This window comes from Orbicella franksi, chromosome 1 (assembly GCF_964199315.1).
Source record: "Orbicella franksi chromosome 1, jaOrbFran1.1, whole genome shotgun sequence".
Lineage (NCBI taxonomy): Eukaryota > Metazoa > Cnidaria > Anthozoa > Scleractinia > Merulinidae > Orbicella > Orbicella franksi.
Window position 1 is genome coordinate 21,849,750 of NC_138145.1, and position 27,578 is coordinate 21,877,327.

General features: G+C 37.6%; 1 protein-coding gene across 1 annotated transcript; it reads right to left on the reverse strand.

Annotated features, from left to right (window-relative positions):
- Window positions 1-135: 135 nt before the first annotated feature.
- On the reverse strand, window positions 136-25,987 carry LOC145497108 (golgin subfamily A member 2-like). Its single transcript, XM_081476907.1, has 36 exons — window positions 25,871-25,987; window positions 25,643-25,780; window positions 23,232-23,278; window positions 22,795-22,849; window positions 21,554-21,606; window positions 21,389-21,422; window positions 20,283-20,315; window positions 19,128-19,181; window positions 18,919-18,999; window positions 18,759-18,797; window positions 17,691-17,753; window positions 16,770-16,863; window positions 15,488-15,594; window positions 13,241-13,299; window positions 13,047-13,107; window positions 12,580-12,660; window positions 11,016-11,105; window positions 10,271-10,378; window positions 9,667-9,754; window positions 9,399-9,514; window positions 9,025-9,050; window positions 8,786-8,911; window positions 8,547-8,613; window positions 8,062-8,175; window positions 7,367-7,441; window positions 6,871-6,945; window positions 6,459-6,533; window positions 5,810-5,884; window positions 5,540-5,623; window positions 5,001-5,097; window positions 4,573-4,850; window positions 4,152-4,313; window positions 3,593-3,784; window positions 3,281-3,383; window positions 2,967-3,073; window positions 136-2,541 (listed from the first exon to the last, which is right to left on the reverse strand). The coding sequence occupies exons 1-36, from the start codon at window positions 25,916-25,918 to the stop codon at window positions 2,092-2,094; spliced, it is 3,555 nt and encodes a 1,184-aa protein (XP_081333033.1). The 5' UTR covers window positions 25,919-25,987; the 3' UTR covers window positions 136-2,091.
- Between the last annotated feature and the right edge of the window lie 1,591 nt (window positions 25,988-27,578).

A 27,578-nucleotide genomic window follows, 5' to 3' on the forward strand; every position in this document is an offset into this window, starting at 1 on the left:
AGCTCGAGCGCAATCTATAAGACAAGTTTACCGGTTGCTGTACATTGTAGCCGCTAAAATTTATGTTAACTTTCTTTGAGGTGCCTAAAAAGAGGGGAGAAGGCGTCTCGATCTTCACCAGGCACATAGTACGGAGTTCTACCGTTCGCTGTGCTTGGCCTATTGTTTGTTAGTTATTTCTACCAGCACGGAGCGGTTTGTTTGACACAGTGGTGAAATGGACTGCGTTGGAAAGCATAGTACACCGAGAGTGAAAAAATGTTTACGACCCAACTACTGACTGAGCGACCGAGCGAGTGAGTGGATATTTCTTCCCCACCTAACTGCTATAACGCATTCTAGCTACGCTACCACCCGTTAAAAAGAAATGAAAATACACGCACCAAAACAATAGATTAAGTTTAAAACTACTTTTACTCAGTTTTCATAAAATTATAATTTAATTAGTAGCCGACCTGGCTAAATTCGAAATACAGGAGTATACACCCTTGTTGTGCACTGCTTTCGCGAAATATTCCACGAGAGATCTGAGTTTCTTGGTCAAAATAAACCCAAGGCTTTAAAGAGGACATAACAAAATTTTATGTCACGAATGGTATAATCACGGTGTGTTAAGAGAACACACTGCAGAACTATTTTATTTCATGCCCACGAAACGCACTACAAGGGCAGTACATAATAGCAGGGAATAACACTGTACACAGCCCGTACGATACCACCGAAAAGGGCCTGTACTGTGGGAATATTCACGTTTTTTCGCCTTCTGCTAACTGGCAGTGACGGCCGAGGCATGAGATAAATATATAATATTTTTTTTGTTTGAGAGAAACACCTGGCAAAGTACTTCACTATAAATACGTACATAAACATACTACGGTATTCACTCCCGATTACACCCCATGTCAAGGTAAGGCATCACATACGCATGCATTATTCCCCAATAAATAAATGATTTATCTCTACGGCTAATTTCATTTCAACCTGTACTTGTATTTTTCCATTTTACACATTTCGACGCAGTATCGGTATCAGCGGTTACTCTGATATGAACAGAAAAAATAATAATAAAAAAAGCTACTTTCCCGCTACGGAGGAATAATAAGACCAGCTGACTGAGCCCGCGATTTGAAGGTGTAGTAGTAGCTAAGTAACATAATCCGTCCTTATGGCAACAAGCTGACGCGACCTCTCGCGGAGTGCATGTTACTGATTTCCTGATTGCTTAATTACAAACTAAAACTCGGAAATAGTTTGAAAAATAGATGAGAATTTGCCAAAACGGATGCCAAGTGCCCAGGAACTTCGCGTCTAAACTCAATTAATGGTGCTCTTCACTCAGTAGTGAGGTGAAACAATAACATTCTTTTGTGCAAAGATAAGGGAGTAGGTCACCGGTGAAAAAACGAAATTTCACTATTTTACGACAGAAGTTTGGTGTGTGAATTTGATTCAATTTAGCAGAAATAGCTTCGATTCAAACTGTGACTATTTTGTAACATTTATTTCCTTCTATTTCTCAACGAATAGAAGTGTTGAATTGGGTCTGAAGAATAATCTCTCGTTTTAACGAGCAAAGCTAAGTTCAGGGTTCAACCTCTCACGTGCTACGAATATCAAGGGTGCTCGGTCAAAGTTCACTTTGACATCGGGTCACGCTAACAGCAAGACCAGTGTGAAGTCTGTAGTGTTAGGTATCCCACGGTATACAGCTGTTTCAAGAAAGGTTGTCCTAAGAAAGCGTAAAAGCGTACGCGACAATGTCGAAAGGTATTATGGGTAATGGTGGCCAACGGTTGCTTGATTGAAGCTAAAGGCATTTCATCATAACAGAAGGAAACAGCACAAACACGTATATTTATGCTTTTTCTTCCTGAAACACTGTCAAGCTCAATCAAGGAACGCCAAACTATTATTACCCATAATGCCAATCGGCATTGTCACGTACGCTTTTGCGCTTGTGTGGGACAACCTTTGTCGAAACAGCTGTAGTCATGACGACCATGAACTGATCGGTCACGTGTCTGACAGCTCGTGCCCAGTAATTCTATTGTTATCTAAAATATTTCTACTCATGACACCAGATTTATACGACTACAGTCTGAGGACGCGGCCTCCGCAAGATCGACAAGGTAAGAACTCCCTGCTCCGTACATCGGGCGATATCCAACCTTTATGAGTACCTTTCTCAGAAGGTCCTAACTGTTCTAGAATCTGTAAAATTTGACGAGCGGTGCCGTCGTTTCGATCTAAATCCTCAGTATTGTCCAGTTGACTAAGTTCGGTTTCTGTTTCTTCGAGGTAAGAACTTCTCGATCGATCGCTGTCGTCTAAGTTTTGACTGTTCGTTTCGCTTTCTACGCTCACTTCCGCCTGCGGTACAATGACCTCGTCGCCATCGTGGTATGCAGAAATGACAGACTCGTGTTCGTGAGCCACCATTCGACTGTTAATTACGTTTTGTAATTGATGTTGTTGGATTCTTAGTTCTTTTCTTTCGTCCAGCATTCGTTTGACTAAGTCTTGTAGTTGATTCATTTTCTCCTAAAAATCAAAGAGAAGAAAACAAAGGAAGATATTTTAAGGCGTAGTGTGAAATTCACAATTTAACGTCAGTTTTCTATGCGTCCGTCCTCTTATTGATGATAAACTGCGTAATAACATAGTCAAAGTGGGTGTGGAACCACGAGACGCAGGTGAGTGGTTCCGCAGTAAACTAAAATTTATTGTAAAATGTGCATTCGCAGCTTTTTTTTCCCGCAGTAACCTGTTAAGAGCCAGCGATAATTTCGGTCAGCATCAAGATCGGGAATGCAGATCGTAAAATAAAGACAGCACAGGAAATAAAATTTATTTCACCGAAATATTATTTTGGTTCCAAGAGCTCAAAGAATTAAATGGAAATGAAATAGGAGATTCACACATTCCATATTGAGACAGAGAGGGTTAAGATAGATGAACACACTGACCTGCATGTTGGCTTTCTCGCTAGACAACTGAGCAATCATTCTCTCACGATCTTTGTAGTAAGACTTTAGAGCATTCCTCTGGGTTTGATAAAGAGTGATGTACTCTCCTGGAAATGGCAAAGAGAGAAATTCATCATTCGGCAAATACCACTGAATAAAAAACGTTACCTCATAAGGAAGAAAAACGATTGAGTCTGATGATTCGGTTTTATTCTTGGGAACAATCACTGATGAAATCTGGTTTTTGGTTTAAATTCTCAACCACACTCCAAACTTAAACAATTTGCGGAGTTACCATCGGCATAAATACTCACCGATAGTTTCTGTTTCGTGAGACAGTTGTACCGTGATATGTTCAAGTTCTTGTATTCTCTCTATTAGCGAGGCTTTTTCATTCATTAACTTCATAAACCGCGCCTGCAACAAAATAAATGGTACCAAACAATCACCGTACTGCGGAAATACTCTATTATTCAATCAGGAAGTTAAATAAAGTTCGTTCGTTCGTTCATTCATTTATTCTAGTTGATTGCACCAGGAGGCGTCGGAGCTCTTAGAAAGGAAGACAGCGTCGGTATCACGCAAGCCACAGAAAACCTCTAGAAACCCCCGCTGATGCTTTGTACCTGCAGTTTACTGAAAGCCATCTTGATTGCGTCGTGTGACAGGTCTGCCTGACCAAGCTGATCAAGTGGAATGTTAGGCAGTTCAGGTTCTTCTTGTTTCTCGATTTGCGCCTTTTGTTTCTGCACCACAGCCTGCAGCAGTTGAATCTTCTGCTGCTGCTCATGAAGCTGTTGTTGAAATTGCTCCTGCACCTGCCGAGGAAAAAGAGTGGTTACAAAATTAGTAGAAGTCTCGTAATAAGAGACCCGGTCCCAACATTTTAGGCAGTGGTGTCACGCTGAGTCACGAAAGTATAAGGTCACGTTTTTTTAAAGGAGTATGTCACGCGCGACCCCCTGTCTCGCTAGATACGTCGCGCTTGATCACATTGTTTTAGGAGATTCCCTCAAACACACAAAGGTTCAAACCTTAAAATATTGGTTGAAAACTCTAAAAATACACTGGAATATTAGGAAGTCAAGGAAGAAAAAAGATGACCAGCACTTTTAAAGTTTTAAAGCGAGTGGAAAACTTGTAACCTGATTTTATGAAATCTTCTCTCCTAAGGATAAAATGTACCTGTCTGTATTGCTGTTGAAGTTGCTGTTTAAGCTGCAGTTCCAGATGTTGTTGCAATCTCTGAAAGTCGTCGTCTTGTTGATCTTGAGTTCTGTGTAAAATGTCTGCTAACTGATCTCGCTCCATCTCAAGTTGACGGATGGATGCAGACAGTGAATCAACCTGTACAATCAAAAGAAAAATGTTGGAAGCCTTTAAGTAAAAAAAAATACAACAAAACACAAATGAAAATTTGGAAAGTAGAGTAAGGCCCTTGAAAGACAAGTTGAAAATAAAGCACTGTGTACTTCATCCAAATTCTGATTCTTTGTTAAACCAAAAAAGAAAGAAAAAATATGAACAAAAGACTATTTGCAAAGATTCAAGACAGAAGTAACATAACTACAGTCCAGTACTAAGGCATTGTTACGTCTACTCGTACCATGTCCTCCCGGTTGGTGTATTTGGACAGAGGGGGAGGGGGTGGTATCCTGTGAGGCGCCATATTCATATCCTCACTGGAGTCCGTCTCCACAGGACTCTCTCCCTCACTTAGGTTTCCATTCATGAACGGCGGTTTCTCCTCCATTATGTGCTCTGTTGCCTGTACCGGGATAACGTCTGGAGGAAGCCTCTTGATGTGGATCTCACCGTCTTCATTGTCCGTGTTACCGTTGGGCATGTGGGCATCAACAAGGCCTTTTTCGTCTTCGTCTGAACCTGTGGGTGAAATGAGAAAGTTCAAAGGTTAAATGATGTTGGTACGAAATCTGCCTACACAACGAGAGGTCAGGGATTTGAAATTCGGGGCGCAACATCATTTTCAGTGATGTAAGGACGTATCATACTTATATTAATATACAAACTTACTCTCGCTTCCCGAGGGTTCCACGCTGCTGAGGTTCTCAGTGGTTGACAACATTTCCTTCCGCTGAGAATTTTCCACTCTTAAATGGCTGATCGTGTCCTGAAGATCAAACAATCACCGTCAGTGTACACCTAAATAAACTGCTTTTAAAAAACGCGAACTTTACCGCAACGTCATCAGGCAACCTCAACAGATGCCGCAATTTCAATTTAAAAGGACAAGATTTGCCCAATAATTTTGGCAAGTACATGTGTGTTTACATAGAAATATTTTAAAGTTTCGTATTTGCCAAACCTTGCAAACGGTTCACTGAACTAGTGTAGAACAAAAAGCTTTTCTGCCACTTGGTACAAAACTTACACTAAACGTGATCTGGCTTACACCTGACTTAGGTTACTAACTTTTGTTGTTGTGATTTGCGTCGGTGTGATTAGCTACGGGTTTTCTTTGGGTTTAGAAGCTTTAAAACAGCACACGGTTTCCCCACCCCTACTTACTGCTGTACAAACAAATGTATATAAGTATTTAGTTGGTATCTGACCTGCGCTAACTGCAGCTCTTGTTGTAAGCTATTGGCAAGTTCAGCTTGATTCTTGTTCATGTGACTATCTTCATTCAAAAGAAACTGAAAGTACAAACAAAACAGTCCAAGATTCAATATGGTCTGATGGAAAGACAGTCGTAAGATATTAACAACTTCTGAGAGTGTAGTAACCGTTGATAGAAGAATAAGATCGGCATGTTTATTTCCATGTTGAGTTTACTGACAAACAATGATTTGGGACAGGACATGAGTTGCAATATGACGTACCTGTTCAGTCAGCCTCGCCTCTGATTGGCTTAGCTGATCCTTCAGAGAAGCCAATTCCAAATCCTTCTTAGCCAACTAAAATAATAAAAAAAGAAAGAAATTCAGCAAGAAAACCAGATTTTAAACCATGCACCAAAGCGGCCATGTGTTTCGAAAGATGTAACCGAAAGAAGCCAATCAAAGTGCTCACGCGATAACCACAATGCCACTCCCCTCCCTCCCCACCCCCAACCCCCGTCTCGACAAACACAAAACAACAGTGAATAGCAGTTCCGTCAGGGGAACGAGTACTAGTCGAAGGTAACATGCCGTCTACGAGAATTGACAACGCCCCCATATTTCATCCCAAAAGTTACTACTAAGCAGCACGATTATCATCAGTCTAGAGTGTGACTCTTTGCTGTGAAGTATTTGTCAGTACTTGCGCTAGTTGAAATTGCATAAATCGAATTGAAAACTCTTGAGTTTTGTAACGAGGACGTGACAAAAATGAAACTTCAAACAGCCAAATCTTAAAATATGGAATTGACTTCCTTGATAGGTTTGCTATGGGACAACATGAGGTTTGTAACTTGACAAATTAAAGTTTAAAAAAAAGAGATTGTCGCTTGTTTTGTTATGTATGGGGAATCATCCTCGCAAACTTTACCTGTTCTTTCAGCCGTTGAGAAGACTCGTCTACTTCGCCGCGGACCGTCGAGAGTTCAAACTCCTTCTGCTTAAGCTGCAAATAAAAGAATGGTATACAAATCCAACTTCTGTTAAGTTCCCTGAGCACAGCTACAAAAAGGACTACTTCAACACTAAAAGCAATAGCAATAGCTGAACGCATAGGGAAACAGTACCATAGGAACTCTACAGCAAGAAACAGGTTTGCATCACAGCTCAGGATAGCGTATAACCTTGTAATCACGACAAATGTTTCAGTAAGAGTGTCATCATAGCTGTGAATACATATCGGGAAACAGAAGAGACTCCACTAGTTTAACTTTTCCTTGTTAGTTTTTGAAGTCTCTGCGCTCCACATGAGAATATTGTTTAGGTAACAGCAGGCGACAAACCTGATCAAGGAGTTGCTGAGAAGACACGTCAAGTTCGTCTCGGAGTGAAGAAATCACACTTTCTCCTTTGATTACCTATCAAAAAAGACACCAAGATGAGTAAATTCCAGGATCGTGCCATGAATTCTCCCAACTGATCGTCACATATATCTACTAACTTGAGTTCCGAGAACTTCGTGGTACATCGGGTCCACACCCTCTATTTGGCTGTTGATAATCTTTTTCATTCTATTCACGTGTCTGCCTGACAGAGTATTGATATTGTAGGAAGCGAGAAAGCGTTTTTGTCGAACAAGTCAAAAAACTTTCCACGACATTGTTTCCCAAAGAAAATAACCGCTTCAAACTTTAATCTTGGCTACTGTGTGTGCACTGCTGAAGCTTGCAAACAGACAAAAATACTACTTACAGCACTATTACTTCCACTACTTACAACACAAGACACTGAACTGTAGCTGACATCGAGATGATTATTGCAAATGACAAATGCGCTCACCTCTTCTCTAAGATTGCTAGAAACAGCTTGCAGCTCTTCTGTCAGTGACTGGACTTCGGCATTCCTTGTAGAAAGCTAAACACAAGGAAACAATAAAAGTGCTAAGACTTTGAAGTATGGTGGAAAATTGTGAGACTTCTTACCTTCTTGTGAAACATAATGCCAAGGGTACAAAGTCATTAGGGAGACAAACTCTCTAATTTTAATACTAAACGCAAGTTAAAGATTGAAGGGAAAAAGGCATGGACAATAAATGAATCTAGGCAAACCTCGATACAGTATACTCTATAAAACTACAACTGTACATACTATAAGCAGACACCGTACGTAACATAGATAGTACGTGTTAAGGACATTAGATTTGGTGAGGCGTATATCTATTGACCTGTTGGAATTCCTCAATTACATCTTGCCTTTATTAAGCTATCTGAAGACTGGATGTTCAATCATGGCCTTTTGACTTTGTAGGTCTAAAAATGCAGCTTTTCTTGTCAGCCACGACCGAGGCCATGATTGAGTGTCTATTAATGTGTGCCGCGATAGAAGAGAGGCTACACAAATTGCATCCAGTCATTTGAAGTGAATACAGGAAAAATCTTAAGCCTACACGTTACTCAATTATATCCTGTACGCGTTGGAGGACTAAGTTAGAGAGCAAATAAAACCTAGTTAATTTCTAGTCTAAATCCACTCACCAACTGTTTGGATTCCTCCAGTTCAACTCCCATTTCACTGAGTTTAGCCGCTAGTTCTTTAGCCATGTGCCGTTCTGTTTCCAAAGTAGTAGTTAGCTCCATATTTTCTTGACTCTGTCACATGAACAAAGTGTCAATTCACAATTCTTAAAGTCTAATACCTGTTATTGTGAAGTGGCTCTGTCATCATTTAAAACAAGAGAGATTTTCCATTTTGCAAAATCATTATGTACATGTACACGTACACCTGTACCTGTTCGCTGTTACGCCACGAAATGAAATGATCACGTAATCAAGAGTATGTACATGCACGGAAAAATACCATTATCACTTTTTTTGCTTGAAAATTGATACACTCATTAACGTCTAACATGATGGCAGAAATCTTAGTAGAGTATATTATTATTCTTGGCACCAGCATGGACTGTTTTACTTCATAACACAAAAGGGTCATCAAATACATTTTACAATTAGGAAATTCATACCATCGTTATAAATCTCTCCTCTAACTCTTCAGTTTTCGTTTTCAGTTCTTTGTTCTGTTTTAAAGCTCTGCAAAGAACAGAAACAGTTGAGGTGTTGAGATATGTCAACCTTCAGTGCTACACGAGGTATATAAATCCTAGTATGCAGACAAACTACTGCCATAAACCATAGTTTGAAAGGAGACTACTCCAATCAAGAAACAAAATTGCAGTTTTCTGTTTAGTCAAGCCCCCCTGACCTGCTTATGGTCTCCTTATCACTCTGAACACTTTCCAGGAGGGTGGCTCTATCAATAGACTCCTCTCCCAGGCGAGCCACTACTGTCTCTAACTCTTGTATTCTCAGCAGATATCGTTCTTGCTCCCTAAGGTCGATAAAGAATAAAGCATTCAATGAGTGACACAGAGATTGCTAGAGGCTCATAAGTTTTTCAACCTTTACAAATAGAAAAGTGAGTACTTTGAAAGAAATGCATACCTTAAAAGTCTTGAATTTTCCTTGCCCTGCCAGAATGAAAAGAAAAAACACCTTAAAAACTCAAGCACAACAAAGAAAAGAACGGATTTCCCATCAGATTCTACAAACTGGTGATGAGTTACCTGGGCCAAAAAGTGATGCTAATGAGATGCAACAGATCACAGTACAGGAACAATGTGTGTAAATCATTACAACAACTTGTGAAAAAAGTTAGTAGCCACTGCAAACACTGCACTGAGGAAACTTTACTCGGGCTTTATAATGTGCACACAGGCAAAGTTGAGGAAGTTAAAGCATTCTTTTAAAAAGTGAAAAAGCAAGAGAAAAGAGGAAAATAGAGTAGGGAAACAAGTCAGTGTTAATACAGATCATACCTCTTGCTGTAAGTGTTCAGCCAATCTTTGTTTATCCTCCGCTAATCTTTCAATCTCAGCTGCGGCAAGTTGAGTGGATTCCACTTGTTGACTGGCTTCATCGTCTTGCAGATCAGCTTTATACATGTATACATAAAAGCAAGGATGTCAATAAAATAAGTTTGTAGATTTAGGTTACATGTGCATGAATGCATTACTTTTCTACCTAGAGCCCAGAGCTCAGGAGTTTGACTGACATATATTATTATTTTTTATGACATACATGTACCTAGTTCCTTCTGCAAACTCTGAATGCTTTCTTGAAGTTCACTCTCTTGAGCAATCAAAAGCCTCTTTTCTCTATCATGTAACTCCACCTTCAATAAAAAAGAATATGAGAAGCATTAACTTACGAGCTTTCTTTGTTTCCAGGAAGTGGTTTGGCATGGCAGAAAGTTTACCATTTCCATATTTCTACAATATTATTGTTCAATTGTATTTCTTTGATTGAAAACCTTAAGTGTCCTGTAGAATTTTATATACAATTTTTTTTTTTAAATGAAGTCCCTCCCCTTTAATGAGCACCTTCCCTTCTTTATGACAATGCAGTGTCAAATAATTTCACTGAAATTAGACCTCTAAAATACTCAACGGTTTCAAACTAAGATACACAGCAAACAATTTATTGATCAACTGTTATAAATCTTTGAATGCTGGAAAATGATGAATTAAGCTCTCTGCACTTGTCTGCAACACTGAGTCAAGGTCTGTTGGAAAGTTAGCAATCAAATGCATGGAACCCTGAAATAATTATATTGGCAGAAATAAACCAAGCAAAGGAATTCCATAAACATCTTAATCAACAGCCATGTATTTACGTAAGATAAACTGACCTCTTCTGTCAGTGATCTTATTCTTCTCTCGTACTGATCCACTTCATCTGCATGCTGCTGTAAAAGTTCTCCTTTATCAGCAGCTAGTCTTTGCACTGTGGCATTGATCTGTGATCATGACAGATGAATAACGACATCTCTTAGCTCCTCAACACTCCTTAATATTTTTCTTACATTTTTCATCAGTTTGAGTCTCTGTCAAGAGATTTTCTTAACATGATAAGATGCTCTGTTCACACAATAATGTGAAGGAAAAGAGGAGATGGATATACGTTGTGTAGATAATTACAGTACACAGTAGTCTCTCTAGTATGGTACAGTTCTTCAGTCTTGTACAGACCTGCTGTTGGTGACTGAAGTTTAGACCTGAGCGGAAAGTACCTCAAATATCAAGCTAGTGAATTGTTTTTTTTCTGTGTTAAATTAAAATAATCATTTGGTTTTGCTGTGTTCTTATTAGTTATAGGAACCACAAAATTTGACACAAGTAATTGGTCAGTTCTAGTTGAAGTTGAAGTTCTACATGTAAGTAGTTTCAATCCATTTAGTCTCATTCTGTTTGAGGGCCAATTGTTGGGTTTGCTTATCTTGTGAATAAGCAGTTTGTAAGATGGTGGTAGTTATTAATTCTACACATAAACACAGCATACCACTACTACAATATTGAAGCTGGATAAATTGCTTACCTAAACCACAGACCGCCTAGTTTAAATTACAGAAGTGTGCTGATACATGTACACCTTACCTGTTCTAATTTATTTTCAAACTCTGCTTTCTCGTTTTGTAACTGTTCAACTAACTTCTGGCTCGCTGAAGAGTTTGGCTCTCCTGAAAGCTGCCACAAAACAACAGGAATTATTTTTTTACTGCGCCTTTCAATAACATGTGGACTCTAACATTTAAATTTATTTATTTATTATTAAAGCTCAATCGACAAATGTATTTTTCACTACCGTCAATCAAATGTTCGGTGGCTCCTCCCAGCTTCCCACTACTGCCAGGCGTGCAGTAATCAAATCATTGAGCACAGTTCAGACAACGAAACAGTGTTTGGAAGTAGTCAAAAACCGGGAGGAGCCACTGAACATTTGATTGATGGCAGTGAAAAATGCTTTTGTCGGTCAAGCTCTGAATTTTAGAGTCCGCATGTTATTGAAAGGCGCAGTAATTAGAGTGTGCTGAGAAATGTGAGAACTTAGAATCACATGTACATGTACAAGCCGTCACTATGATGTGGTAGGCCAAAAGTCATTCTCACTAAGCCCTCTAAAATGTCTAACTGGAGTGACAAATTAATTTAAAATTAACTCATCATGACAACTGCATCTCTTATAGAACTTTGGTAATTTGAATTGCCTCAATGAAAAAAAAAAAAAAAAAAAAAAAAAACTGAAAAATTGTTTATCCATCAGGTAAGCAATGCACAGAATCCATTAACAAGACCACAAAATCTACTACCCCTGGGCTATCAAACATGAATTTTTGCAGTCAGTAGGAATGAGCAAAAACTCAAAAGATGCATGACACTATGCAATAAATTAAATGCGAGGCTCAAAAGGCTCTGAAAAAGTGTCAAATAGTTGCTTGTAAACTAAATGTTTCAGGCTTGGCCCTTCTTTACCAAGCCTGAAATGCTCAGTTTACAAGCAACTATTTGACACTTTTGAGAGCCTTTTGAACCTCGTATTTAATGAATTTTTGCATGCTGCCAAGTGAACCCGGTGAACAAAGGAAACCAGGCAAACTGGGCAAACCAGCCAAGTAAGGCAAATGAACCAGGTAAACTAAGTGAACCAGCGAAGTGCACCATGTGAACCAACTGAACATGACAAGTGAACCAAGTTAAACAACTGTATCAGCCAACTGAACTACTGTAACCAGGTCAACCAGCCAAGAGAACAACAACAGCCAAGTGAACCAACAAAGTGGACCATGTGAACCAAGTGAACCAGCAAAGTGAACTGCTCAAGTGAACCAGGTGAAGTAAGTAACCCAGCCAAGTCCAATGCACCACCAACAGTCTGGCCTCAAGGACATGTTATTGTCTTTCTTATTTGCCACAAGTTTCTTCTGTTTCTCACATGTATGTCTACTAGCACATACTTGCTAGCTTTAGGATCAAGTTTTTGCTCACAAACTCTAAAAGCCACAGACCGGCATTTTGTGGGATTACTAGTCTAAGAGGTAATTTCAAGCTCTACATTATTGTCACCCAGCTGTACTACATTGTATACCCAAAGTTATATGAGCAATACATAATTATCCTTCTTTCAAAGTGCAGTAAATCTTTTCTCAAAAAACTGACAAACCTGTTGAACAACAAGTTGTGCTTGTTTCAGTTTGAATGACAACTCTGATTCAGTCTTCCTTAATTCTTCAAACTCAGCAACCTGAAAAGTTAACAAAAAGTTACACTAAAATGAACTGTTTGGTCCCAAGCTGCAAGTATTTGTTTGTCTCCTGTATAGTGCATAAAATATGTTTGGACTGCTTTAAATACATGTATAGCCTGGATGTAGCATGTTCAAAGTTACCGGTACTATTCACTATTTAAACTAGATGAGCCTTGCTGTCCATTTATACAGCCTGTGGTATGTATCAGTGTATGTATCATTTTCCGTTCTGCACAGCAGATGTCACCACATACTTCATGTAATTGCTTGCTTTCCTGGTAATAAAAATAATCTGTACATGCGTTGTGCATTTTGTTGAGGTCTGAAACAGAAACAAGTGAAATTGGTGATGTTATGCTTCAAAACTGACTTGGTATACACACCTTAGCTTCTAACTTTACTCTGAGCTCAGCATTTTGTTGTAATAGTTCTTCTTTTTCCTGACTGAAAACAGATTCAAAACACAACAATTTGATCCAATTGCATACTAGTTACAGTTAAAATTCAAAGATTATTATGAGGATTATTATTATACTACAAGTACACACATCAAAATGGTAATGTCAAAGAAACATACTTTTGAGTGTAATTTGCTGTCTGGTATTTATCCCTCTCTTGCCGAAGTTGCTTTGCATCCTTTGAGAAAACAAATAAAACATAAGATTGAGCACTGTATACAGTTAAGTCCTGGTTCCACTACAATATACAAGGTTTTGTTTTGTACCTGATCAAATTGTACTAATTGGTCAAAATATGGTCATAGTCGCATTAGCCTGCGTAGCAAGCATTTCTGTGGTGTTCGGGAGCAAAGAATATTACAGCGCGAAAAATGGAGCGAGTAAAAGAGGGGGGAGGGGGAGGGGAAGGAAGGAAGGAAACGCTTGCAGACAAACCCCTGGATTTTGAAAACTGCCCACTTGGCCTTTCATGCCTGAGCGCGCACACTAAGATTTCGTGCTGTCATCGGCTGTCATAAATTAACCAATAAAATCTTCGGCCCTCCGTAGTGGAAGTGAACTTTGAACCAAAATAAACTTAACTTGTCAAAATATGTCTGAAACAACGAGCGCACGGTGGCAACGGAGAAATCTTGATGAATTAAATTTGGTAATTTTTAATCAAGCTACTCAATTCGTCTAAAAGGAAAGACTGCAAGGGTGAAGTTTTAGCACAAATCTGCCTGAAAGTTAAACTGTGAGAAGTATTCCAGTCGCGTTAGTAATCCTTGTGCTCGCATGATTCGAAATCTTGGATCACTGTATTCATTCGTCCAGGAATCGATACAAAGTAAAATTAGCAAGTCAACTCTCACAAAGGCAATTCCAGTAAAGAAGCGTTTGCTGGAAACGCCAGATCCGCAAATCGGTTCGATTGTTATCACTGCAACAAAAACAAACAACAGAAAGTCTTCTCGGCAAACTTTGGAATTTGGGCAGGAGAGACTGCAAACATCTGAGAGGAGAAATAACGATAATCTTGACCAGTATCTGAATAAAGATAATCTTCCCCTAGGCGACCTCCAAGTCAAAGCTGTTTATAAAATGTCCCCGTAAGAATTCCCCGCGACGAGACGACTAAATTTTTGGTGAGACAAATATGTGACAAAAACTGGCATGCCGCAGCTAACACTATAACAAATCATTCAGAATTGTACCCAGAGGTTCTAAATGCTGTCAACAAAAATGCTTCTAATGAAATGTCGCAGTACCTTCGACAACATGTTGCCTTGTAACAAGCCAGACGACATCACTAAGTTTTCCCACGCAGTAGTGCTAATTTTCTGTCCCACGGTTTATTATCTTGTCCTTGGCGCATGTGGCATTCAAGAAAGTGATGTTAAAATTAAAGGAACAGCTGCAAATTGTGTCGCGCTTGCTTCTGCAATAATGTGCAGGCTTCGAAAAACCAAAGCGTCGGCATGGCATTACAGGATTTCTACCGTACTGTCGAAGCCGACAACTAAATCCTCGTTCAGCGAGAAAAGTTAAAGCGTTTTGTAACCAAGCTTCGAACGCGTCTTCCCGTTTTGTCTGGCACTCAAAGGTATTAAAATACCTTTGATCGACACATGTCAATAATATTGGACTAGCCCAGCCAATCACGACCTCCGTTCGCTGGCAAACGGAGGTTTTCAAAATCCAGGGGTTTGTCTGCAAGCGTTTCCTTCCTTCCCCTCTCCCACCCCCCTCCTTCTTTTTTTTGGTTCTCGCCCCATTTTCCGCGCAGACAAAACACCGAAAATCCCGTTCCTCGGTCTTTCTCTACTACCAAACCCCACGGAAACACTTGCTACGCAGGCTATAGTCGCATGCACAAGTTCCACATGGTGGAATTTCATGAAAGGTACACATGGCATGCTACAAATCATACCACAGTAATCTATAGATCATTACCTGTAGTGTTTTTTATATAGGTAATTATACAGTTTCGAGTTCAATTTGGAATTAATTTTCCCAAGTGAGCTTTTTGAAACAATCACAAGTGCAAACTAATTCCAAAATGAACGAGAAAAATGGTATGATTACTTATAATCATATAAACATGAAAAAAATCGCTTGGAGGAAGTGAGGGAAGATCTTTCTTGAAGCCATTTTTTCTCATTTGACAAAATTTTCATCATCATTTTACGTGATATCATTTGCTTAGAAAATTTCCTTTTTCTTTCAGCCAATCATAATCCAGAATTACATGTGTAATTTGCACTGGTGTTACATTTTGCACTGCTCTCAGCCAATAAGAACTGAGTAATTTTTTCATGTATATTATCAGTAAAGTTACATGTTACATGTACATGTGCCTTAGATTCACTAATAGAGATACTTACATCTTGGTACTTATCACAGCTTGCTGTGACATTTGCCAGATTCTTCTCAAGCTCGGCTGCTTTTTGTCGCACAGTTTGTAATCTGCTTGTTAGTTCAGTATTTTCACCTGAAATCAAAAGAAATCAAAGAAAACGTTTCAGGAACAATAAAGAAATTGAAGAGGATTTAGTTTTATAGACAGAAATAAGCTTTCCTCCTAACATTATCTATTGATCAAGAATACTTTCTTTTGTGTCCAAATACACATACTCTTTATATTGGAGGCATTATATATATAACATTAAAAAAAACTCCATAGTCATTATACATGCACCTACATGTAACTGCCCCTTTTTAGTATATTTTGGTGGCGTATCAGGTGAGTTTGGTCGAGCCATGGCAAGACATAGTCAGGCCAAAATAGCCACGGTGAGACCAAACGAGCCTGATATCCAGCCTAAGTGTACCAAAAAGGTATGATTAGGTATTTAGTGCACCCAAATTTGGCCAAATGAGCATGATATTGTAGCCATATCAGGTCAGTAACCTGATATTGCAGGATATCAGGACAGTAGACATAGCTTCCGATTGGTTATTTGCAAATCTGGGTATGATAATTACCCAAATTAACAAAAAAAGAGGCCTGAACCATGCATTATACTGTCATGAAACAAGCCCAAAAATTTAAGAAACAAGGGAATTTAATACACATGAGCTGCAGATTGAGTGTTTTCTGAATTTCTCACACTCCCTGAGTGTGTTATAAATTACTATAAATGGTTTAGGCTTCTTTATTTGCTTTATGACATAGATTATTTAACATACATGAAAAATGCTTTCCAACATGTTATATTCTGATAAAACATAGCATTAATTTTTAGCCAATCAGAGTGTACAAAAGATCCATACTGTATTGCATGTATATAAATAAATAACAATTCCATCACAAAGGAAGGTAAGTAACACATACCTACGAGTAGTTTTGACTTCTACACATGTACTGTACATCACATGGCAAGAATTCTTTTTATAAATGCCTATTGCAAATTTAACCAGTTTACAGAACATGGCTTTGATGATTTCAGTCTGAACCTTGAAATGAATTCTCCTAACTACATGTAAAAGCCATACTTAACATTTAATCGTGATTTTGAGAATTTGGTGGCATGTCGAGACAATAACTCCCTTCTTACTAATTTTAGTTGTTTTTGGTTACTTGTCTTCAATCACACTTGTAACAAGTTGAAGATGCTGAGCTGTCTTGCAAAGAATAGGCTGTGATGTTAAACAACGGTGACTTACTTTGTTTGATTTCATATTTCCTCTGAAGTTGAGATACTGTGCTTTGTAACTCCTGCTTTTCGCCGACTAGAATTCCTATAGTCTGAATATGAACCTACAACACAAGAAATACAGAACAGTGATCAATGTTATCATGAAAAAACCAGCACAAGGCTACACAGTGAAATACATAAAGTCCATAATTTCAACATTTAGAATACAAAATTTTGCAAATTTTATTTGAACCATAACAGATTTAAAGTTCATCTTATAATAATAAAAATAATAAAAAAATGAAAATAAAATTCAAACCCCACATTGTATTTCTTCCAAATCTGACTGTAATCAGACATTGGCCAGCTGATTTAAAGGCCTAAGAAATTATAGAATACCGGCTACTTGTACTTAAAGGTCTACAGCTGTGATGAGTTGCATATTTTAATAGCCATATAGTGTTGCTAAGAGCCACAACTTGATCCAAAAATTAATACACATTGCATAATAATTATGTTCTTCTCTACATAGAAAAAGCTACAAACAAATACTAGAAAAACCTAACACAGCTGAAGTAATGCAATGCACATGCAGGCCTCTCTTTCTGATTATCAAAACAGAGGTTTTGCAGAAATTTCACACTTATACATGTGTTACATGCATTATTCATGTACACATATACTTTGTGAAAAAAGTATACAGTGTATGTGTCTAGATGGGCTGACTGATTTTGCAGGGATCAAGGTACACAAATGTTGAACAGACTCACAATCAAGACATTTAACTAAATTCTAAAATTAGTATACGTGTCAAATAAATTTTAATTTTAGTGATTTGTAATGCCATCTTGTAACTGCAGATAATATTGCAATGAAATAAAGGAGAGGACAATTTTTCCTTAAAAGCATACTGTAAAATGCTACATGTAAGAGTAATTTTTAAGCTCACCTCAAGCTGTTCTTTGAGAGATCGCTGTTCTAAAAGTTGCTTGTTTGCTAACTCTGTCCTTTCCTGAAGAAAATTAAATACATACAATGTACCATAAATGACAAAATTAAGCCCCTCCCCAACCTTCCTGGGGCTTATTCAAAAATTAAGCTTGCTTGATCTGGACTCCAATGCAATGACTGTTAGGTCATTGCCTACATGTAGGTTTATAGGCTATAGGCTTGGTTCTTAAGTAACATGTGTATCATGAATGCACCTGGTAAATGGCCATCTTGAGTTTCTCCATGTTTCTCCATGGATCTTCTGTACGTGTGTACTCCGATTGGCTAAAATATTCCATTATTTTACAGCATTTATTATTATGCTGTAAATAAGTATTTATCAACTTCAACATTCCAACATCTAGACCAAGACTTTGATTTTTATTGAAAGTTGCCACTGTACAAATGGATTGTACTTGCACTTTTCATGTGGACCATCTGTGGTTTACATGAAAAGATCACTAGCAAGGGTAGGTTGATTAATTACATGAAAAGATCACTTGCAATTGATAAACCAACCGTGTCGACTAATTCAGCTTATCTGCACAAAACGCAGGGCAGAAAAACGATATTGTGGCTAATCTTTCCCAAGTGGTGGGAATACGATCATGATTAAGAGTACTGCTAGTGTATTAAGAAATAATGTCATGCTAAGCAATTTGCTCCCAAGCACACATAGACTTGCTAATAATTATTATTTATCACTGAGCAGTAAAGACTGGCAGAGCAATGGCAATCCTTAATTAAATGTACTTATTACAGTAACTGTAAATCACATGTCCAGCTGTTCGAAGGTTTTATTCAATGCTTCAAGCTGCAACTGTTTTGGTCTCCATAGCGAATGGAAAAAAAATAATAACAACTAAAATTGCCATGAAGGTTGCCAATTCAGTGAGCCATTTTCAATACTGAAGAAATGAAAAGTTAGACAATATGCCTGCAACATTATGTTGTACCAGTAAGGTCACCAAAAGGCAACTTAAAAAAAAAACATTCAGCTTGGAGCCCTGTTAATTTCATTTCTTACCCTTTTTATCTGTTCTTGAAACTGGATTATCTGTCTTCTCTGCAGTTGAATTAAAAAAACGTTTGTTTTCATTAAGTTAATACAGCATCCAACTGCAAAAACATTTTTACAGTCTGTGATTATAAAACTGACAAGTGGAAGAGTTTACAAGTTACAGTACCTGTTCATTCACTTGATTGTTTAGTTGTTCATTAGATCTCTTACATGACTGTACTCTATCCTCAAGCTCATGATTCTTACTCTACAATTGAAGACAGAAAAAAATATTTGCCATGCTTGGTAAAATTCATCATTTTCATTTGACCCTGGAAATAAGAGTTATAAAAACCAGATGTTTGCAAAAAGTTACAAAAATGTGCAAGTTCTTACTTCAAGAGACTTGATTTCATGGAATACTGGATCATCACCATTTATATAGAGATCCTGCAAAAGAAAATTCATGTTTACAATGCATTAAAATTATATCTTTTAAAAATAAATAATTACAAGATGAAATGACCACTTTCATGTATTGTAATGTGTGAGCTAACTCTTTGGTTAAGTCTGCAAATGAGCCAAGTGGCCCATCAGGCCAGAGCTTATCCTGGTTGCTGTTGCATGAAGCGACTAGGAGTATTTTAACTCCATCCCTGGATGGGATGCTAGTCCATCGCAGGGTTACCCCCCAGCATTAAATTCACCAGTACCCATCTATATACCTGGGTGGAGAGAGACACTGTGAGAGTAAAGCAATGACCTCCGCCAGGGCTCGAACCTGGACTGCTCGATCCAGAGACAAGCACACCAACCATGAGGCCACTGCCCTGCCTGAGCCAACCCTGTGAGCCAACACTAAAACAGACAGTTTGTTGAAAAATGATTGTCCTACCAGGTGCATTACCAACAGCTTTTATCAGATATGTACATATATATTTTTAATCTTGGGCAAAAGTATCAAGCCTTTAAGTGATGATAAATGTTTACTGTGTGTCTAGTATGTACATTGGCCAATCGTAAGTACATGATTGTACTGTACATGCAAATGAAGACTGACGATTCCTTTCATGTAAGGCATTTAGATACTGGACATATTTACTCCTAAGTACTTAACAGTAACAGAAACTCAGGAATCTAATGGTCACTTCTTGCCAATCTGGGTTATTGACCAAGCATAAGGTCAAGATTGCTGGATATTGGGCTCATTCTTTTTTTTGCATGTTCATGGACCGAGACAGAGTCAACATCCATAAACATGCAAAACAATGAGGCCATTCCCAATATCCAGCCACCTTGACCAAACAAGCTTGGTCAATAAAGAATTTATTATATGGAAAAAGAACACTTTTTTTTTCCCATGACACAGAGGGTAATCCTGAGCGGGCAAGATAGCGCCATCTTACTCGCTCAAGTAGCCAATCACAGCCCAGGATTTGGTTCATCTTGACCGCTCACAGAGCTGGACAGGTATAATATTGATTAACTACCTGCTACCACACATACAGTATTCCTAACTACATAACATTAACAGAAAGAACTTTTTATTACCTGGCTCACTGTAAGTCCATTAATTTGAGAACACTGAATATGAAAACAAATTCTAGCATCAGTACTTTTTGAGTGCACTGTACATTCAATAAAAAGTGTTGAAGATCAGGTACTTTTTCAGCTGCCTTCTAAAATATACAAATGTAGGATTCATAATTCTGAGCTTTCAAGTCTCGTACATTGAACGTGAGAAACACATAAATGAATGCACACCCAAACACTAAAAGTAGTAATAAAAGTTTTAAACAGTTCATTTCAAGACAAAAATTACTTTTTCAGCTGCCTTCTAAAATATACAAATGTAGGATTCATAATTCTGAGCTCTCAAGTCTCGTACATTGAACGTGAGAAACACATAAATGAATGCACACCCAAACATTAAAATTAGTAATAAAAGTTTGAACGGTTCATTTCAAGACAAAAATTAGCCACCAATATTTAGGAAATAGATAACATGTATCATGTTTCTATCAAGTTATAGAAACACGAGTGGGAGTTTGGGGGAATGAGAAATGCTGTGGGAACATGAGCCACAGGCGAGTGTTTCCACAGCTTTTTTGAGTTCTCCCAAACTTTCATGAGTGTTTCTATAACTCGATAGAAACACGGAGAACATGTTTTCTATTTCTTTTAGAAAACACCATGACAAAAAAAGGAAAACAACTTGTTAACTTTGATTATCAAAATGTAAATTCTCTTTGCTTGCGCCATCATCATGTCAACAGCTCGTGCTAGTTCTGTGTTTCTATCGAGTTATAGAAAATGGTTTTTAACCAGTCAGCACACATATTTTCTTAGGACTGTTTTCTAAACAATTATATGTACCTAGTATGAAATTCACGTTAAGGTACAACATTGCTAGAAAAGGTCATATAACTACTTCAAATGATTTAAACAGGGTCATGTTGTTACTCATAATCAAGGAATCATATCTAAATAGCTTTAATTTTTCAAAACTTTCTGGGGGTGCATATCAAGTCCCCTCTGAGAAGGAAAGAGTGAGAAAACAGCAAATCTGTGTCCAATTCTCACCCTCACATTTACTTAATAAATTACTCCTTGTGAACATATTTTAAGGTAACATTTACAATGATAATAATACTCACAAGTTGTTTAATTTTTTCGGTAGTTGAGTATTCCCTGAAAGTATAAAAGATTACATTTTGTTCAGATAATGAACAACCACTTACATATACATAGAACTGAACTTGTCCATTTATGACCACGTACATGTAAATCCCATTAGGAAAATACTGTACTCTCACTTTTACCTGCCATTTGAACTGGATGGATTTGGTTCAATATCTCTACCATTGTCAAAAGCCTTAAAAAAAGAAACAAAAGGTGGTTTGATTACTTTAAACAACTGAAAATTATAATTAACCATCTTTCACCTGAATCAAACCTTAAGTCAACTAATCTTGTGTTTTTCTGTGTAACCATTCAGATGATAGCTGTTGATGAGCACTATACGTAATAAAAATAGAGCTGTAACCAGGATAAGACATATTAAAGTGAAAAAACATTCTCTGGTTAAAAAAAATCAAAAACATAAGCTTTCTGCTATCAGTCTTTAGCATCACCCAACCAGTGGACTAATGCAAATCCTGCATTTTAATTGGCTACGCTACTAGAGGACTATTAGTAATAGTCCTCGAGTAGCAAAATTGACGCAATCAAGCGTGACGCTCTCTTTCATTTTCTAACCAAATAAATATTTCTTCAACTTGCATTTGCTAACTTTATTATTGCCTTTTCTGTCCTACTAGTTGAGTGATACTAAAACAGTTGGACCCTTCGCCCTCAAGGGCCACAGGTCAGTAGCCCATTCGGCTTTGCCTCATGGGCTATTGACCCGTAGCCCTTGCGGGCTGCGGGTTCAATTGTTAAATAGCCATTAATGAAAGAAAAATGTAAGCATGTGAATGGCATATATACGAAAAGGGGTGTGAAAAAATGTTATAAACATAGAATACAAAAAGAAGTGTGAAAAAAGATACAAAATAAAAATGTAAATACATGTAAGGTCTAATTACAGTAAACTGAAATATTGCCTACCCAACGGTTTTAAGTTGTTATCCGTATCAATGGTTTTAGCTGTGCGCCAGGATTCTAGTGTTTTTCGAACATGGTAGTTGCCTTTGTCAATAACACAAGCATTATCGAAGTCCATGGAGTGGTTGTTTTGCCATGCATGGTTTGCAACATTTGAGCCCTCTGTATAGTTCTTCAAATTTTGTTGATGTTCCGTTTTGCAGGTTTGGAAGCATCTTCCGGTTTCTCCTATGTAGTTCCAAGGACAGTCTTTGCATGGGATTTTATAAACAACATTACATTGGAGATCTGAAGGTTGTCTGAACTTCAGAGACGGGAATTCTTCTTGAAGGGATGGCCGAAAGCTTATGTTTTTAATCTCTTTCAACCAGAGAACATTTTTTTCACTTTACTATACATAATATTCATTCCTAAATTTACAATGTATGTTAACAGCCACTGGACTTATTTTACGTACATGTACATTAACTTCATGTGGTGTTTGGTTGTTGTACTCCTCTGGAAGGTAGGTTCTGTAATTTAAGCAAATATTGGTGATTATAATCCATCAAATATTTTTGCAAACTAGAGTAGTCAAATAGAGTTGCAAACTACTGAATGTAACAAAGACACTTGTAACTTGTTTTTCACTGAATGACTGTGGTACACACACTGTATATACATGTAACAGTACATTTCTCCATGCAAGCTTGGTAAATACAATGTACAGTAGGATATTTATTTGATTGCAAGACTACATGATTGAAAAAGGGTACCAGAAACTTTACCCAGATGAATAATTAGAAAGCGTTATGACTGACGTAGTTAGGCTCACAGCCTCTTTAACTGTTTTGTTACGTAAGGTTTAAGCTGTTTATCTGTATCGATCAAACTTAAAACAGTGGAAGCACTTACCCATTTAAGGGTGGTAATGATGATAGGTCATGTGAGGCTGTATTTACCTTTAATAAAAACAAAACCAAATAGTCACCCAAGAAGTCATGTATTAGTAATAGACGTATTAACAAACAGCAAGACAACACAAAAGGTTCAAATGAGACTGTTGACTTGGAAATAATTACACACTGTTTTACTTGTTTCTCTATGTAGTCAACACATTTAATGGCTTTGTTGTGAGTTAACTAAACATGAGTGTAGATGTTTCTGGTTTGAAATTTTATTTTTAATTCCATTTTCCTTTGCTTAATATTCAACTGAATAAAGAAAAAATTAAAATCAAACTAGTTTCCAAGCAAAAACAAAGATAAATCAGGACAACAATACTAGCCTCCTGCTATAGTTGCACATGCACATTCATGAGGCCCTATTAGGGGTTTCTGGAATATGGAACATTCTGGTCAAAATTAGCAGGATGAAGGATACTTGGGGGCACAATTAATGGGATATGGGATATTAAGAACAATATCCTGGGATATCGAGTCGAAAAATTGTTAATTTTTACAATTGGAATTACCAGGATACACATGTATGTAGGCCAAAAATTAATAGCACATGGGATACTCAGACACCCCCTGAGGGGACCTCGTTCAGCCTTTGTTGTGACAAATTAACAAATATATATATAAAATCTTCTTTTTGATTTATACATGTACTTCCTTAATGATGCAGGAAGAAAAAGGGTGATCTATGATCTTACACAACTAGTTTTAGTTAAATTGCTGAATGGCTACAAGGGTAAACATGACAGTACTTAAATTGTCTACTGAGAGACTTTGCAATATTCTTTCAGCTGTGTAAATACTATTTTACCATAATGATTATAAATACCCTTTGAATCACAGACTGGTTTGACCCAGCGGAATAATGTATTTATAGCATTAGATGTACTTTGTATTTGGCTTAGAACTACAATAATTAAACCAAAACACAAAATAGTGATTTCCACAATACTGCAAGCCACTGTAACTTCATTTTGTCTTTCGCTTTTTGTACTGACTGTATAATGTACAGTTGAATTTATTTAAAAGCATTTTAAAGAGAATCCAATTCCAAATTATTCGCTCCAAGTTTTTAGGCAAAGCCCTCATCTGGATTGTATTCCACGGAGCAGCATTTTGAGAAAATTGTCTCACAAAAGTAAAACAATAAATTTAAAACAAACAGCATGAAGAACTTCAACCTGAGAATGTGATGGTCAGGTTAATATCGAGAGACCATGCCCTGATTAAGGAGTGAAGCATGGTAAACAAAAGACTTTAAGAGATATCGAGACCAATCTCATTTTGCTAAACCTCTGAAGACTTTTTTAGCCTTAAATAAAGAGAAATTGAGACTCTGAAGTGGTGTTGTGAAAAACATATTTAGTTTTTATTATAGCATTTTAGCCTTATTTTAATTTGTAGTTTTTTATTTATACGCTCACTAGAATCTTCAGAATTGAAGGAGGTGAGTCGCCCAGGAAGAAGAAGAAGACATCGAAATAGTGAGACCCATGAAATTGGACTATTCTACGAGATTTATACTTTTAGAAGAACCATTTACCATCCTCTCTAGATAATTAATCATTTTATTCATCACCAATCTGCTTGGCAATGCTTTTCATAGTAGGACATAATACTGTTTGCAAGTAAGATCCTTAAAAGACAATAGAAGACCATATATGTATGAATCACAACTGAACAAATTGCTGGCTAATTAATGTTATGGTAACTGTCATACATCACTTTTTACTAGTTTTACCAACCCTACAATTTCATTTTAATGCAACAGCATTTTAAACAGAAACTTAAAAAAAATTGCTTGAATTTGCCACAAATAAATTAAAATACCTATCATTTATGCGCGATCACTGGGGGCAATGGATCATAAACAAAAGTATTTCGAAACCCTCAAGTGAAAAAACAGGAGTAAAATTTAAGAATTTCGTTTAATATGCTCCAAAGAAGTAAAAAAAAAACTAATTTCCCGACACTAGATCAGGTTTCAGCGAAAGTCTGAGCTGCGAATAGGTAAGCCAACCAGGATTCGCCAAATCGTCCTACAATACGAACTAATGAAATCAGCTGAGGATGAATATAAACAATGAATAAAACTATCAAGTTCTGCAATAAAAGCCATCCATCTGTAACAGGAACAAAACTAACATCAACTAACACACATACCCTCTGCTGGGATAAGCAGCAATTATGAAGGCTGGGCGATTTAATCTTAGCTCTTGGAGAATATTGAACGTGTGTACACATTAGCTTATAATCTTGTCGCTAAAGACCCAAACACTACAACATACTCTTCGTGATTGAGACTTAAAAATTGCGGCAGCTTTACATTAACACTTGAAATAGACACAAAAATAACTGAATACTAACAATGTTTTCTGCTGTTGAGGGGATTCCTTCAGACTCTGATGAACTCGGCGAGTAAATCGAAGAACAATCTGCTCTATGTTTCACATCTTTCACAACTGGACTCGAGGAAGGGGTCCGCTTTTGTTGAAATCTCTTCAACTAGAACGTACAATAGTAAAATCAGATGGCCTCATACTAGACTAAAATGAATTTTCTTTACGAATTAAAGCAATAACGAAGTTGTCGCACCTTTTTTCTGGCCGCAGCCAGCTTTTCTTCGCGACCGCTATCAGCCATTTACAGGTTCACGACATTTTGCCACATACATACAAGCTTTGGAGCCTCGCTTTCACAAAACCCGTCATGCTGCGCGAACTTTGAACCTGCATCCCTGCATGCTACAAGCTCCATCAAGGATCAAGAAACTCCCCATCTCTACATATCTTTTGCATCCATGAACACGGTTTAGACTCGGATTGTTAGTTATATAACCCTCAGTGTTTTTTCAAGTTGGGGTTGTCTGAAGAAATTCGCGACGCCCCTGTACTGTCTTCTTGAAATGAGGAAAGACGAATAGACCTGTAATGTCTGTAAAGTAGCTATTTAGGCTAGCTAAGCCCATTTGACCACGTTAAATTTATTTATTTGAAATTTATTACTTAAAATTGAAAATAGATCGCAGATGACGACAAAATGTGGTAAGTTCTTACGCAATTTTGAAGTCATCTGTGATTTTCACAGAACAGACGTGCGGCAACATGTTAAATAATGTCCTCCAATCTATAGATCGTAAGTAAGAACCAATCAAAATGCGAGGATGATTTGCATTGTTATATTGAGATTATAAAGGATGGTTTGGTCGGCCAGCTAGTGGGTAAAATGCTTTGTCGCCTTTCCTCTATTGATACAAATTCGTTGAAAACCGTGCGCTCAAATACTCTCCCATGCCTGCTTTGTAAGAAAACGAACAAAAACTAAATCAATTAGTTGGACTACCATCGCCTATGACGAAATCGCCGGAAGAACAAACGACAAACACAGAAATGGAATCGCTGCAATGAATACATGCCATCAACCTGGACATTTTGTCACGTGATTTTATCATCCTAAGTCACGTGACAGAACTTCGCTTGCACGCTATTGGTCAAAATCAATAAGAGTTATAAGAAAATCTTTATTCGAAACTGCAGTCGAACCTCATGTAAGCGACCACCCAAAATGTCAAGCCTATGTGGTCGTTTACGGGAGGTGGTCGCTTACGAGAGTTAAGACCATATTGAGTCAAAATTTTGCCTCATTGGCTTTTTGTAACTGCAGAGACTTGCCCCATGCGCCAATGCCGATGCAATGTTTTATATATTCGTGTGAAAAGTTAATTTCCAGAAAAAAAATCCGGTTCTTCCCATTGAGAAATTTCCGTTTCTTGTACTAACCATGGCTTAGAGGAGGTTAAAAACAAAAGAAAATTTCAAACTTTTAGCTCTAAAAGTGGTCGCGGTCGCTTACAAAAGGTGGTCGCTAACAAGAGGTTCCAAATATAGTGATCTGACTGGGAAACTTTTGGTATTTTAAAAACCTAGTCGCCGAGGAGAGGTGGTCGCAGCCGGGAGTGCGACTGTATTAAGTATGAAGAGATCAGGAAACAATTATTTTCGCTAATATCTTTTAATTATGTACTTTAGTTACAAACGTATAACAAGTCTAATGATACTACGTTTTACGGTAACTTGGTCTGATAGATGAATGGCTGTTTTGTCATAAATGAGCACGGTGGACTAACACTTCCAACCTCTCTCTACAGAATAAGTAAAGAAAAATTAGAAACACAGAATAACCAAGTTTAAATTTGCCTTCGTAATTGCCATTCCAAGTAACCATGACATACTTCGTCGATTTTGCCGGCGTGATTGCCTTTATGAGAAATACATAAGAATATTAAATCAGGGATAGTCTTGGA

Coding starts and splice junctions, on each gene's coding strand:
- LOC145497108 (XM_081476907.1), bottom strand. CDS start 25,918: ATGGCTGATAGCGGTCGCGAAGAAAAGCTGGCTGCGGCCAGAAAAAAG. Junction 23,279..25,642: donor CCTCAACAGCAGAAAACATT/GTTAGTATTCAG, acceptor TTTTTATTAAAG/GTAAATACAGCCTCACATGA. Junction 17,754..18,758: donor TTCAAGAACAGATAAAAAGG/GTAAGAAATGAA, acceptor AATTTTCTTCAG/GAAAGGACAGAGTTAGCAAA.